Raw genomic sequence first — 16,010 nt, forward strand, 5'->3', positions numbered from 1 at the left:
CATGATAATAATAAATAAAAAAGTTATTAGTGATTACCTGATGCCACAAGTTAAAGGAAAAAAATAGCTACCAATTGTTCCAAAGTATCATCAAGTTTGTTTTTCAAAAAAAAAAAAAAATAATAATCTGCTTACAAGATTTAGAATAGTGTAGTGATGCTTGCATTTCCAAAACACCAATAAAGGATTATGTTCCTATGGTCATTTCTCAACCCTAAAACAGCAGGTTAAAAACCTTTAGACTTAGAATTCTTAATGAATATCCTTAGGAAAAAAATAGTATCTAGAAAAAGTTGGAAGTATCTAATAGTATTCAATCTGAAGTTCCACTTTAAACATACTCAGTCAGACTACACAGTAGTACTGCTCTTGAAAAAAATCCAGACTCCTATTCCACATGTTAAACATTATTACTATATTCATGGAAGAAACAAAAAAAATATTCTTTTTTGAATTACATTTCCAATAGACATTACTTACTTGAAAATTAACCATATCCCAAAATCCATCCAGATCCATGCAAGTAATCTTCTTTTGGCCACATTTAAAGTCACAATCATTCACCAATCCTTCAAACTGTTTGAACCTTTCACTTATAAGGAGTCTTGTCTGACCAACTGTTGTGCGTATGAGATCTTTGGCTTTTTAAAAAATAGGTTTAAAAAAATTCATTCATAAATCACAAATACCTAGCCTGAAAACCTGACTGTATAAAGATCCCAAACCCCAATTTTTTTTTTAAGGTGGAGATTGTGGGTGGGGGATTTATGTGAGGTGGAAAGGGAGTTCTAGACCTTTAATGTCACTGGTATAGGAAATTCAATCTATCAATCCTAGTATAGATAGATAATTTATAGTCTTGGAAAGCTGCTTTGAGGAAGGTTACTGAGAGATAAAATGATTTGTCCACAGTCACACAACCAAGAAGCTATTTTGGCTGGGAGTGAGGAAAGAGAAAAGAACAAGACAAGTATTTATTAAATACCCACTATATTGCTGAACACTATACTAAATGCTTGTAAATACTATATCATTTGGTCCTCACAATGACCCTGGGTAGTAGCTGTCATCCTTATGTCTGCTCATTTTTATTGCTGAGTAAAGTGAATTAGAGATGAAGTGACATTCCCAGCTTTTAGTGTCTAAGGACAAATTTGAACTCAGGTCTTCCTGTCCTTAGACTTAGTGCTTTTCATGGGAAGAAAGCTGTCTAATAGATAGGGGCAAGAGAAAGTCATTTGAATTTATTGTATGAGGAAGGGGTATGGGTGACGTGATCAGACTTGTGTTTTAATAAAAGTACTTGGGCATTTATGTTGAGGAGAGCAATTTCAATTAATGGAAGTCAGATTACTGAGGTAACAGGTAAGAATGACCAAAGGTGTAAGTCACAGGAATAATTGTCATCAGATGGGACAAACTATCAAACCATATTGAACTTTATCAGAAAAATTCAAGAAAATTCATGTTAACATTCTAAACTGAAATTTCCTCCTTGAGCAAAAATCAAGCACTAAAAAATCCCCACTAAAATAAATTCAAAACTACTACATAAATGATATCTTCTTACCATCATCAGGAATATCCAGTGTAAGTTTCTGTTCCCAATCATAGCAGAATCCTGTTAATCTCTCAGTTTCTGATTGAAGAATATTTCTAATTATGACAGAAATAATTTAATTTTACAACTGTTTCCCTACACCCAGTACTTGAATATAATTAACATTCCCATATTCATTATATAAAATAAGATGGGTGTAACTATCAGGAATAAATATCCATTTCTTTCAATATAAACATTTTAAAATATTATATATAGAGAGAGAATTTAATATAGAATATTCAAATTGAAAATTAAAGTTATATTAAGCAACTGCATAATTGAATATGCCTTCACAACAACATCAGTCTCAAAAAGAACAGTAAAAGCAAAAACATTAAATCAGTTTTCACTGTGACACATCTAGATTTACTCTCAAGTGAATGAATGTAGCCAGAGCAATTAGGACATCATGCATCTTGAATTTTATTTCCTCAACAAAATGAACTGTCTTTTCCTAAAGTTATCCTGTCCTTTCTGACAATGCTTTTGCTCATATTTCTAATGCTTAGAATGTCTCTCTCCTCTTTCTTCATTTGCTCAATTTCTATCCATCCTTCAAAACCAAGTAAAATACTAAGTCTTGAATGAGACTTTTCATGAGCTCTCCCCATGTGTTTCCACTCTTGACAACTCATGTCTCACTTTTACACTGCTAAAATGTACTTTCAATGTAATATTTAGCATTATATTTATTAGTGTGTGTATATTATATACCCTATATAACTCCATGGGGGAAGGGATCAGATGTTATCTCTACTTTATATCTCCCCTTATGTTTATGCTCTGTATAATCAACAAAAGGTTCATTAAGCTAAATCAAAAATCTTTAGCTACCAAGAATCAAAGTGACAAACCTGAAATATGGTACATCATGTTGTGGTGGTGCTGTTTGATGCTCATTTATTTCAAACAAAGGGATATGTGCATTTAATGAAAGGTTATCTGAATTTGTTTTAATATCTCCATCTTTATTTGAAAGATGATCTATAAAAACAAAAGGAACAAAACCCCCAAAACCATAAGTATGAAAACAAGTTTGTAAAACAACTCCTTGATTTGGCAACTTTTGCAAGTTAGTTTTGATTTTTCATTGCCATTTTCTCTCTCCAGAAGTAGCAGGTATATATAGTATAGTACAAGACATACCAAAGCTCTGTCTTAGGCCCCCCTCTTCTTCCATTTCTCTTGGGGTTTAATGACTATAGATTAGAATCCTAGTTTTTCTCTTGAGTTCTAGTTCCCATAAATAAGTTGTTTATTGGCCATTTTAAACCAGATGCTTCACAGGCATCTCTAACTCAATATCTCTCAAGCTGGATGTATTCACTTTATTTCCCAAATTCAACCTTCTTCAAAATTCACCTATTTTTGTTGAGGGCACTATCATCCTTCTAGTTACTCAGGAGTCACAGCCTCAGTGTCATTCTATCATGTGTTAACTCTTTTCTCTCTTTCACTTCCCATATCCAGTTTCCTGTGCATGCATGCGCTCCCCCCCTCCCATCTCTGTTGAAGAAAGCAACCTGTTCACTCATAAACACTATGATGGCCCTTATCACCTCTCACCCACACTATGGCAACAGTCTCATAATAGGCATCCCTGCTTCAAGTTTCTCCTCACTCCAAACCATATTCCACCTACCTGCCAAGGTGATTTTCCTAAAATCCACTGCTTTTCAATGATCTTCAGGATCAAATATCAACTCCTCTGTTTGATCTTTAAAACTCTTTACAATTTGGTTTCAACCTATCTTTCCAACATTCTTACCTATTAGTCCCCTTCTCATACTCTATGGTTCAGTCAGAGTGCCTGGCCATGAAAACTCAAAAGCAGAGAGGTTTCCAGTGACAAATGCCCCAGGATCAAGGAAAATATGTGCATAATTACACACAGATAAGACAGATAATAAACAAAAAGGCCATAGGTGGGAGATCACCAGCAACTGGTGGGAGGTGTAGGGGGGAGAATCAAAGTTGATATCTGAAGGTTTGAAGGAAACCCAGGATTCCAAGAGGCAGAAGTGAGGAAGGAAAGTATTCCATAGCCAGGCAAAGGCAGAGAGATGGGAGACAGAGTGCAGTGCATTCACAACAACAAGAAAAGCACTGTAATTAATGTACAAGACTGAAAAAGTAGAAAGGAGTTGTAAAGCTGTAAAGAGATTTAGACACCAAACAGAAAAGTTTCTATGGAATCCTAGAATATGGGATCTTTGAAAGTTTGAATAGAGGGGGTGAGATTGATCAGATTGCCTCTGCTTTGGAAGAAGCATTTTAATAGCTTTACTGAAAATAGTTTGGAATGGGGAGACCAAATAGGTGATTGCAACAGTCCAGGTGAGTTGTGATTAAGATTTAAAACAGGGTAAAGAGAGGCGAAATAAGCAAAAGACCTTGTGGAGGAAATTAAGAGACTTGATAACAGCTTGGATACATGGGATGAGGGAGGGTGAAGAGTTGAATCAATCTTCAAACTGATTCACTAAAGAATTGAGAATGGGAAGGGAAAAGAGTATACTCAGACTAGCAATGATAGCCAGGCAAAGTACTAAAAGAGGTTAAGAGGGATTGGGGAAAAAAAAAACAGATTTAGAGAAACAGAATGTAGATTATCAGGATAAAAGACTGAAGTGAATCTCTGTGGGTGATAGACATTCAAGGCTATGATAACCCTTTAGTCTTTTATTTCTCCATACTATTTAGTCGTGATTCTTTTTTTCTTTCATTCATTATTTCTCAGTTGGTTTTCCTTATTCTGTCTCCATCACCATTCTTTAATAATATTTTCTTTTCTGTACTTCAAGGTTTCTTTACGAACTAATTCTGAATCACACAGCAGAAATTAAAAACAGGTTTTAATAACTTGTACTCTAAACAGAACAAGATTTAATAAGTTCACTTATTATACCTTTATCCAGAATTTCCTGGGATCTTGGAGGAGTTTGCAAATCAATCAAATCCTGCTGAGATGGAGTATTACAGTGAGTTTTACTTTCTTTCAAAGTTTCTCTTTTTGATTCCTGCAAATTTTCACTAAAAGAACAAAAAAAAAATTACTTTAGGCACCTTGGAAAATAAACATAATTTGATATATTTACTTAATAGAATTTACATATTGTTTAAAATTTCTCCTTTCTAAAAAAAAATCTTACTTATAGACATCTTCCATATTTACTTTGAATTAAAGAAATTCTAAGATTAATTAGCATCTTATTGAAGTATTAGAGGAAACTTGTTCAGTTCACTCTTTATGAGCCTGTGTGGTGTTTTCCTGACAAAGATAAGTGGAGTGGTTTGCCATTTTCTTATCTAGTGGATCAGGCAAACAGGTTAACAAAGATTAAGTGACTCTAAGGCCTATTTTGATCTCAGGTCTTCCTGGCTCCAAGCTCTGTACTCTATCCACTGATCCATGTAGTTACCTCTGAAGGAAGGAAGGAAACTTACTAAAGCAAATTACTATCTAATAAAAGAAGACCTTAGAAAAAAGGAAGATAAAATTGTTGACTACCAGTGCAAAATAACTTTGTAACTATCTTGTAATCCCAGCCTTCTATTGGCTTTCCTTAGCCTTATAAAGTATTTTGACATTTGTTTTCTTCTTTTGAGATGTATTCAATCTTCAAAAGTGAGTTCTACAAATAAGTATTTCTGAAATATTACCACTGCAGCAATTGTTTCTGACTATTACTAGGTAAACAAAGACACTGAAGAATAAGACTAACTGTACTTCCCTCCCCAGAACTCTTCCAAAAAAATCCATAGGAAATATCCCTTAGGCATCTTTTGAAGGATAAGAACAAAAAAATACCCCTTGAATTTAAGAAATTACAGGTATGTAGTGCTTATTAAAAAAAAAATAGACTAAACAAAATACAAACTGCTAATGTCTATCACAAAACTTAGCAAAAAAATAAATTATAATAATTAAAATTAAATTCTTACTCTTTTGTTTGTAAAGGACTCCATAAATAACGAGGTGTCACATAAGTATGTTCCTTTTGTGGGGAAAGAAGTCTTATTCTATAATTCGCTAGACTATCTAGTGGTTGAAATACAAAATTTTCAGGTGCAAAGGAGGTTTTCTCTCTCACTTGGGAAGCAACATTTGTCTCAGTTAAGTAGTTTTTTCCAAGAAATTCCGCAATTTCTTCTGTTGGTGATTTTCCAAAGGTCTGAGATTCTTCAATAAGTGGGTTCTTTAAGGAATTTTCTTTCCCACCAACTTTAGAAGGAAGGTCCTAGATGTAAATAAGTAGTAATAGTAGGTTAATAGTTACTAGGTAAGAACATGTTAAATAAATGGATGAAGATATTAGGCCATGGCAAATGGAGTATCTTCAAATGAATTCACTAAAGAATTGAGAATGGGAAGGACAAATCACAATCTCTCAGTGACTCCAGACAGCTTTCTAGGACTAAACTATAGCACAACTGGCAATCTATAGCTGTAGAAAGAATTTCTTTACTTGGGAGTTATCAATGCAAATGGAATCTCAGAACTTTCTTCTCTCCTCATTCAAAAGTTTCTGGTTATTGTGCATTGAGAAAGTAATTCTAAGTGATGGTTAGCAATTTCAATGACAGAATGTTTGTCCCTAATTAGAAGTGAAGGCATTTTAGAAAATCTGGGAAAACTATAATATTGTACAACCATTTATCAAAATAATCAATACATCTCCTTTTCCCTTTGTGGCCTCTAAACACATGCAGCAATACAAGAAAACACAGATCTTGGTACTCCCAAAAGTGTCAAATTTTGTCAAAGTCTGAGCTATTGGAACTATGAGATAGATTAATGGACATAAAACAGATCCAGTTTCTTATTTATAATTGTGTCTTCTATTTTCATATTCCTTTTTGTCCTCTTAGCAATCCTCCTCTTATAAAAGCACTGATGATAATAAAAATAGTGACTGGATCTATAATTTCGTTGACATAAGGATTCACAGATAAGATGGATCTACCAATGCTAGTTGATAACCTTCTTGGCAATTTAAGTCTTAGAGTACTGTGAGGATCACATATCTGGTATGGGAGGCAAGTACTGAGTCCAAGTCTTCCTGGCTCATATCACCATGTATAGCTGTTAAATCTGAATGCCTTAAGATACCTAAAAAAGGGCCAATTAATCAATAAACATTTATTAGAAAAAATATGTGCCTTCCACTGGAAATACAAAGAGGTCAGAGTCAGACCCCGTCCTCCTGGGGCATATGATATAACAGGGAGATATGTAAATAAATATATTCAAGGCAAGTCATCTGCAGGATAAGCAGGAACTACTGAACAAAGGGAAGGTCCAAGATTTAAGAGGAGTTAAGGAAGGCTTCCAGCAGAAAGTGGATTTTTGTTGGGTCTCAGAGGAAGCCAGGGTGGTCAGCAGCTGGAGCAGAAAAGGGATATAACATTGAAGGTTTGGGAGACAGCCAGAGAGATTGCCTGTAGCCAAGAGACGAAGTGTCTTGATCATGACTCAACCATGATCTTTCATGGAAAGATCATTAAAGAAAAACCTGAACATGAGGCTAACCTAATCAAACTTGCACTACAGTCTCAATTTTTGCTTTCTTATTGCCTACTGTGTGATAGGTACCTGCTGTCTCAAGATGCTGATATTCTTCTTGAGGCTGGGGGCAGGAACATAGTTCCAATGACCTCTGATTGTCATCCCCAATTTCCAAATTCCAGAATTTAGTGAGGGAATAACAGTGAACTTATAAAAAGAGCCCGGCTAAGGGAACAACACCAAAGAATCTAAGGTCCACATAAAGTATTAAGAGATCTCATTGGCCAAATGATCCAACCTACTCTTTTTTTTTTTTGCAAGGCAATTGGGTTTAAGTGGCTTGCCCAAGGCCACACAGCTAGGTAATTATTATTGTCTGAGTCTGAATTTGAACTCAGATCCTCCTGACTCTAGGGCTGGTGCTCTATCCACTGCTCCACCTAGCTGCCTGATCCAACCTGCTCAAGAAGATGAATCAGTTCTATGACCAGTCTCTGGCCTTTGCTTAAAGATGTCCAATGACAGAGAATTCACAGACTTAAAGATCACTCATTCTATTTGGGAAGGAACAGTACAATGTTATTTGACTCATTCATAGATTAAATTCATACCTTTATTTTGTCCATTTTAAGTTCAATCTTTGGAGGAGGTCTTTCTTCAGGTGGTATTTTTCTTTCTTGTCGGTGTCCTAAAAAATGAAATAAAAATATTCAATTTCACTTGACAAACGATAGTACAGCTATTAAAGCAAATTATAAAAATGATTTATTTTGGAAGGATTATCATTGAAGAGTCTTCTGCAAAATGAGAATGTAAATGAGAAAAGCATTCCTCTTAAGAATAAGCTAATATTCTTTTCAAGTAATTTTTCCTTTTCTACAATTAAAAAAATAAAACATGCCCACACCCCTTCCAATCTGAAAGACTAACTATACAAACCATTAAGTGACCAGAAACTTCAGTTTATCTGATAATCCACGATCAACACTTTACTCACCACTGACAGTTTTTGATACTGGCTTTCTCAGTGGAAGAGATGAAGCTAATTTAGGGATCTGTGAAGCTGCTGATCTAGTTACTCTCATATCAGGTTGTAGAGCTATGACAAAAAAAGTTATTTTTATTGAAATCAAATTCTACTCAGAATACAGCAAGCTTTTCTTGTGGTAGTATCAACACATTACATTCTGAAATCTTCATACCTTTCCTTTCTTTGCTGGAATGGTAATCAGAAGTTGGCTTCTGGCCAGATCGGTCTGCTTCCATATTGTGCCCATTATTTACCTGGTCAACATAGATCTATTAAAAATTATTTGGTGCTAAACTGAGTTCTTACACTAAAATGGTATAAGCTCAGAGGACTTGAACACATAAACCATAAATAGCAACAACAAAAATTAAAGAGATATAGGATAATAATGGAAAGAATAAATACCTCAGAGTCTGAAGGGGATCTTAGAGGCCAACTGGCCCAAATGATAGCTAAACAAGAATCCTTTCAACAATATACCTGATGAATGATTATCCAGCCTTTACGTGAAGATCTTTAATAAAGAGGAACCCATTCTCTCTCAAAGCAATATACTTTATTTTTAGATCTAATCTTTAAATTTTTGGATCTAAATTTTTAAATATACTGAACCCAAATCTACGAAGTTCAGAAAAATAAAGCAAAGGAAAACATCATCAACTGAACTGTCAGGCTAAGGGAGAAGGTACAGGTCTGATAGACATTGGATAATGAAGGACCTGTAATGACTGCCACACCTTCATGGTTTGGCTTCAGGGCCTAACAGCAGGGATGTGGGCTCCTTTTCAAGTCTACTTCCCACTACTCTCATATGTATGTACATTCACATACATAGCCTTGGTTATATCTGGATTTTGCCACACCCTGAAAATATCTTAACATTTTCCACTTTAATTTTATTGGATATTTTTCTCAATCTCCTTGGACATTCTTTCTTCCCACTCCATCTACAATTGCCAAAAGTTTACTCATCCTTCAAAATCATATACCATCCTTGAGTTGAAATGACTGCTTCTTCCTTCACTAAACGCCATTTCTATCATTCCTGGTACTGAATATATAATTCATGTTCCCCTCTCACATGGTAGTTTCCTTAAAGGCAGGAAGCAAAGCATAGTTTTTGTAGCTCCCTCCTACAACACATAGAATCCCAATACATTTAACTATTGTTAAATGAAGATCAAGACCCATCTATCTGGGTTAATTTATTGCAGGTTAACTGCTCATTTACAACTCAGATTATGCTTATCTCATGATGAAGTGGAAAGAACACACTAGGCTAGAAATCAGAAAATTCAGTTCTAGTCTCATCACTGTTACTTAACAGTATGAACTTGGGCTAGTCACTTCATTCTTAAACCCTAGTTTCCAAATCAATAAAATAAAGGTGCCATCACCTATTTTTCTTAACAGGGTTGTTTTTGAACCTCAAATGACACAATATAAAAAAAAAACAACTTAAGTGGATCTGTGATCTCAATGCTCTCCAGTGATGTCTCTATTGCTCCAATAATTCATCACAGAGGAAATCACCACCTCCATTCTGGAGGACTTCCTCACTTTCTGATGGCACCAGTGTATACTTTGGTTATCCATCTTTTGGCCCTCTTGTCATGTGACAACGCATTTCTCTTCTCATTATTCTTTACTGCTATTCTTCTTCAGTTCTTCGTTGGTTATATCTTGCAGACTTGCTAACATCAGCATTTATCTCCATTGCCCTTTATACAATACTCATCTTTGGCTCTTTAGAGAGGTAGTGCTGTTCTGTCACACTTTAGCATAGGGGCAGCTAGGTGGAGCAGTGGAAAGAGCACCAGCCCTGGAGTCAGGAAGATTTGAGTTCATATCTGGCCTCAGACACTTAATAATTACCTAGCTGTGTGACCTTGATCAAGTCACTTAACCCCATCACCTTGCAACCCCCCCCCAAAAAAAAACCCCCAAGCCTTTAGCATTAAAAAAAAGGATGGACCTTTGCTTTCACAACCTTTGAGCTATTCATTTTAAGCCCAGCTTGGGGTCAGGCCCACTATCTGTCCCAGGTATTTAAATGTCTGTTAAAATCTGCACAATGGATATTATTAGTCCACTTAATCCCTCCTGTGCAAATGGACAAACCAAATTACTTTGAGTATTTACAGACCAAGAAACATTTCAGTGTCTTGGGGCTTGAGAAGAAACTGGAGAACCCCACCATCCACATGGTGTGTCTATTTCTTTATTTCTTCCTTCTTCCCTCTAAAACATTCTAATTTATTATTTATTTTTGATCCTTAAAAAAATTTTTTTAAGTTCCAAATTCTCTCTTCCCTTTCTCTTTCCCTCCTCAACCCTGAAACAACAAGCAAGATATCAATTATACATGTGAAATCATACAAAACATTTTCACATTAGCCATATTTAAAGAAAAATAAAGAAAATTATAATTCAATTTGCATTCAAAGTTCATCAGTTCATCTCAATACCAGTTCTCCTTCTTGAGGTAAATAACATTTTTTTTTTCATTAAGACTCATAGACCTTGACCTGAACTCTGCCTTGGATTGCCTCCATCACATCTGGTAAGCAAATATCTCCCTGTTTTATGCCTCACCTGATATTTTCTTGGACCAAGGGTCACTGAGTAGGGAAATTTCTGCTATGACTTCTGAGGAAATATGAATGATCTTGATGTAGAGATTAAAGAAACCTTGCCATAAGAGCTTGCAAAGCAGTTTGGTTCTAAGGAATTAAATACTTTTTGAAATCATCAATAAGAAAACTAATATCTTACTGTCTGATCTTGTTATCTCTTATACTTTATGTTTCTTCCTTAAGGATATGATTTCTCTCTCATCACACTCAATGTGTAACACGGAAACAATTTAAAGACTGACAAATTGCCTTCTGTGGGGGGTGGTACTGTAAAATTGTAAAACTCAAAATAAATAAAAACTTTAATGGAAATTATCGGGATCCACTGTTTGATAATACTCGCTTTTCTCCTTGTAATTTTATTGCTTGGCATAGAATTTACTTTAAGAGTTTAATAATTACTTTTCCATTCTTTCATCTTTTTCTAATTTTTCTTTTCTTAAAAAAAAAAAAAACCAATTCTTATCTTGTTCTTATCAATTTTGAGTTGATGATTAGGTTAGACTGTACAAAGATAGCTAAATCAGGTTAACTCCCATGTCATTACCAAATCTTTGTCAGTTTTATTCTTTCTGTTCCTGAGATGCTCACCATGTATGGCATGTAGGATTTTTTTAAGTGTTCATGATATAGAAGAATGAGGCTTTAATAAATTATAAATATTGATAATTTCTCATGAATAATGTTTTACACAGATTTCTTTCCATTCTTTCTATCCTCTACTTTGCATTTAAGTTACCAAAGATCAGAATATATGTTGATTTTATAGGTCTTATCAAGTTCTCTATAGAATTTTGCTAGCATTTTAGTTTCTTTAGGAACCAATGTTGATGTAAAAGCTGCAATTATTTTCATGGTGATCTTTTTGCAGATACTTGTTATAAAGATTTCACAAAATTAACATTACTTTACAGATTATAAAAATCTACAAATATGCAAAATTTACTACTCATTCTTTGAAAAGACAACAAAGAGACTTGCAACACTGTTTAAAATACCTTTGGCTGCTCCATTTGGCTCTTGGCCTTTGACCTTGTCATCTGGACAGAGGTTTGAATAGCCTAGGGTAGATAAACCAAAAGAATTGAGGGGGGAAAATTAAATAATAATATAATCACAAGATGTACTACTGGACGCTTTTTAAAAAAAATTAATGTTCCATCTTTTCAATACTATTCTATGAAACTGAGAACAAAAGAGATTCCACCTATCTACTTAAGGTTTTTGCTTTTCTGAACAAGGAATAAATTTCCCAAAAGTTTTTAAATGCAGGTTCTTAAAATATTTGAAGAAGGAAGTATTACCAATAATTCTATAGTAGGATCTAACTAGTCATTTTATTTAGAATCAGAGAATCTTTGAACTGGAAGGCACATTATACACCATCTAACTGAATATCTATCCAGAACAGGATTCTTTCTAGAAGATAGCAAGTGAAGCTGAGTCCGAAAATGTCTGCCAAGGGAGCCCACTGAATGATTGTGAAAGATGCTCACTTGTTCATTCCTGTCTTAAAACAACCCTAAATTGTCCTTTCTACTTCTTCCAGTTCCTGCTACTCATCCTGCTTTCCCCTGTCAGTTCTTCTAATCCTCCATTTGGGGACAGGAGTAGAGTGTCACTATTTTAACCTTCCACATTTTCTTACCACTGGAGAAGAAAAACTTGATCACTATGCAAATGTAAACACTTAAAGGCAAACAGAAGTTTGACAGATTCTACATCACTGAGGCTTTGATGGATCAAACACCCAATTCTGGCAATACAAAACTGGAACAGGAACACATGGTGAAGGAGTGGCAGGTGAGGTCACTCTGATGGAGAAGGGTTGAATATATGCATACACTTAGCACAGTTTAATATATGCACCAGGCGTAGTCAATTAACCCTTCACAATCAGAGGTGAGAATCTGCTCTGCCTCCAATGCCATCCCCTCACCATAGTCCCTGTATTTATCCTATCTCCAGGAGTAGCAAAGAAACTTGAATTCCACTCCCCTTATTGTCAACCCTATTAAACTCTCCCCGTGAAAGCTAAATTTACTTCCCTTTCAGATGCCAGGGAAAAACTACTGCTAATTAGGCAAAGTAGTTTTTGTTTTGTTTGTTTGTTTATGTTTAAAAGATTGGTAGCCCAAGTGGGCAAGATGTTCTTGGGAAAACTAAAGTAATTATTGTCTTCATCATTTCCCACCTCTGGAACTCTTTAAGTCTTCAACTTGCCAATAGCCCCTTTTAATTATAGTAATAAGGACTATTTCTGAATATCACTTAATATCAGACAGACCAAACAACAAAAAGATTTGTAATTAGAAGGATAGGCAAAGGTGGTGAGGTGGTTCAGTGGATAAAGCATAGGCCCTGAAGTCAGGGCAACCTGAGTTCAATTCAACCTTACTAGCTTGTGACCCTAGCAAGTTCAAAAAGGATAAGCAATAACTTGGTGTGTTTCCTGATATTGTTAAGGTTATGGTTCATCTACAAACACGAAACAGCATGTTTTCATCCACTTTTAGTCAACATACTGAAAATATCACAACTCCTACTCTGATTTTGATATATTTAAAAGTAGAAAGTCATTCAAAGTACTTTGATAGTTAATTAGCTTTGAGGGTAAATTAAATTTACAAATTGGCAATTTACTTGAGTCACAAATTAAATAAATTTTAGATGATGCATAAAATAAAACATAATCTATAGCACTGATATTGTTATTTAGGGAGTTTACTATCATGACACTGAACATATATAATAGCATGTTCTAGTGAATGGACTCAGTGATCTCAATCTACTACTCTGATGCTTATGCTGCAGAAATTATGTGATTGCTTACATAAGATTAACCTCAAAAGATTAGTGATCCACTTGGACATCTGAAATTCAAAATGAATCATAATCCAACTAATCAATTTAAATGCTTGATACTGTTTCAGTAGAAGCTTGGACTAGTGAGGTTTTAAAAACTTACTGTGTCCTCTGTGAAGTACTTGTTATTCCCTTTGATGTGTCATAAAACTGCTTCAATCATGTTTCAAGATATTTTTCCAAATACTATATAGTCATTTGGGAAACATGCTCAGAGCAAAATCATCCATTCCTACTTAAAAAAAATAAAATATTAACTATGTCAGCTTAGTTTAGTTTTTTCCATAACTGACAGAGGAAGAAGAGTTGGAATCTATTCTCATGAGATACCTGTCAAATATGAATTAATTACTTTAAGTGCTCCTCTTTGGGTCTCTTCTGGTTCTGTTTCTCTTTTGTAAGGCCCAAAGATCAGAACTGTGTGTGTGTGTGTGTCATATATATTCAAAGATTCTTATTATCTTTGATTCCTTTCTTTTTTAGATTTTTTTTTTTTGCAAGGCAAATGGGGTTAAGTGGCTTGCCCAAGGCCACACAGCTAGGTAATTATTAAGTGTCTGAGACCAGATTTGAACCCAGGTACTCCTGACTCCAAGGCCGGTGCTTTATCCACTACGCCACCCGATTCCTTTCGCATTTCTCATTAGAATAGGATGATTTGCTTTGCTTTCAAAATCTTTCCTAATGATGTCCATTATGTTGGTCTTTTTGGCCTTAGAATACAGAATTGAGTCCTTCACAAAACAATCCACAAGGACTCCAAGAATATAATTCATAGCTCATTAGTCTAGAAAGATTATTTTCTAAAAGTGTGTTATCTTTTATATACATAAACTAATCCAATACTTTTCTGCCTTTAACAAATAGTTTTGTGAGGTCTTCTTGCAATTTATATTCACAAGTTTGGCATTTCAATGTCTAGAAGAGTAAAATATTCTATCTGAAAACAGATATTAATTGTATATTCTCATTTCCAAATCCTTTTTAATGAACAAAAGAATAACCAGAGAGAACTCATTAACTCTTCACTCAGCTTAAAAGGCCGTCGTTGTATATGCAGTGTTTCCTACAAAATCTTTTTGTAGATACAAACTTACATGCTGATTCACAGAAATAAAAAGTAATACTTTGGATAAAAATGTGTCAATATTTTTTGGAAGTCTTGGAAAAATTAATTAAAATTTAGAGTGGCTAGCGGGTTTATTTTTATCTTCTGGAATGCTATTCAAATTTTACTTACAAACTATTATAACCCATTAAACATTAAAAGGCTAATTTTTATTTCTACCTACATTTAGACTTTTTAATTACAAATTTTGATACTTCTAGTGCCTCTCACTTTTTATGTCTCCCAAAAATCTCATTTCTAATATTCCTTATAGGAAACAAGGTTATCTTAGAATAGAAACTTCCTATAGTCTCTTAATTCATTAAATTAGTATGCACTTATCATTTGTAATCATTTAGAGGTAGCTCAATGTCAATGGAGAGAGCATTGGACTTGGGAGTTAGTAAAACCTGATTTCAAATCTAGCTTTAGACACTTAATAGCTGTGTTACCTTTGGCAAGTCATTTAAATTCTACTTGCTTCAATTTTATCATGTGTAAAATTGGATCATAGCCCCTAACCTCCCAGGATTATTGTGAGGATCAGATTTCAAACCTTAAAGCACTATATTATTGTGAGGTACTACTATTATGTTATTAAGCTTCCATAAAGATACAAGTTAGCTCATTTTTGTCCATTTAAGATGTCAGTTTACCTTCTTTGGTTCTGGTTTCATTGTCTTCTGCCTTGGAGGAGCTTTAAGAAACTGAGGAGGATCAGGTCTGTAAAGTCCAACTTTAAATACCCCTCCTCTGGCTCTCTCTCGTTGCTCTTTCATTTTTTCAAGCAGCTTTTTCTCTTTATATTGCTGAAGCATCTCCTTTCTCTGATTACTCAACATCTCTCGTAGACTATTGATAGTTAACTCTTAAGACAAAAGAAGCAATACAACATATAAGATAACCAAAAAAGATTGTCTAGCTTCAGTAAACTGACTTGGTAGGAGGCCAGTTTGTACAGCTGTGCAAGTCATCCCTTCCTGCACTTTCAGAAAGGTTATTCCTAACCTTTTACATTCTCTGTCCAACCCCAAGTCCTCTCAATTAAGAAAAGAGCCAATGTTTTATTTGCTTTTAAAAACCCATTACATTTGCCAACTAACAATTTTCAATGTTTTTAACTTATGATTTTACTGAAAACACATCCTTAAATACCTCAAGTTGCCTTTACCTTTCCATACTCAGTGGTCTTTTCTCAGTTCCTTATCAAACACTGTTGAATAGCCTTGATGTTCTCTCTTTCCTTGACTTTCTTGAAA

At 34.6% G+C, this 16,010-nt stretch overlaps 1 protein-coding gene across 4 annotated transcripts in view; it reads right to left on the reverse strand.

Moving 5' to 3' along the window:
• Positions 1–16,010, reverse strand: part of DLGAP5 (DLG associated protein 5) — a 40,670-nt gene that overhangs the window by 16,026 nt on the left and 8,634 nt on the right. For 2 of the 4 annotated variants that reach the window (XM_074213281.1, XM_074213280.1), the window contains exons 3-12: positions 15,408–15,619; positions 11,777–11,839; positions 8,315–8,411; positions 8,110–8,211; positions 7,724–7,800; positions 5,549–5,844; positions 4,512–4,636; positions 2,458–2,587; positions 1,571–1,656; positions 481–641 (exon numbers count right to left, since the gene is read on the reverse strand). In XM_074213281.1, coding sequence (XP_074069382.1) covers positions 481–641; positions 1,571–1,656; positions 2,458–2,587; positions 4,512–4,636; positions 5,549–5,844; positions 7,724–7,800; positions 8,110–8,211; positions 8,315–8,411; positions 11,777–11,839; positions 15,408–15,619 — 1,349 coding nt within the window. The remainder of the gene's footprint in view (positions 1–480; positions 642–1,570; positions 1,657–2,457; positions 2,588–4,511; positions 4,637–5,548; positions 5,845–7,723; positions 7,801–8,109; positions 8,212–8,314; positions 8,412–11,776; positions 11,840–15,407; positions 15,620–16,010) is intronic. The other 2 variants (XM_074213282.1, XM_074213283.1) reach the window with 1 other exon arrangement.

The sequence above is a fragment of the Macrotis lagotis genome, chromosome 1 (assembly GCF_037893015.1).
Source record: "Macrotis lagotis isolate mMagLag1 chromosome 1, bilby.v1.9.chrom.fasta, whole genome shotgun sequence".
Classification (NCBI taxonomy): domain Eukaryota; kingdom Metazoa; phylum Chordata; class Mammalia; order Peramelemorphia; family Peramelidae; genus Macrotis; species Macrotis lagotis.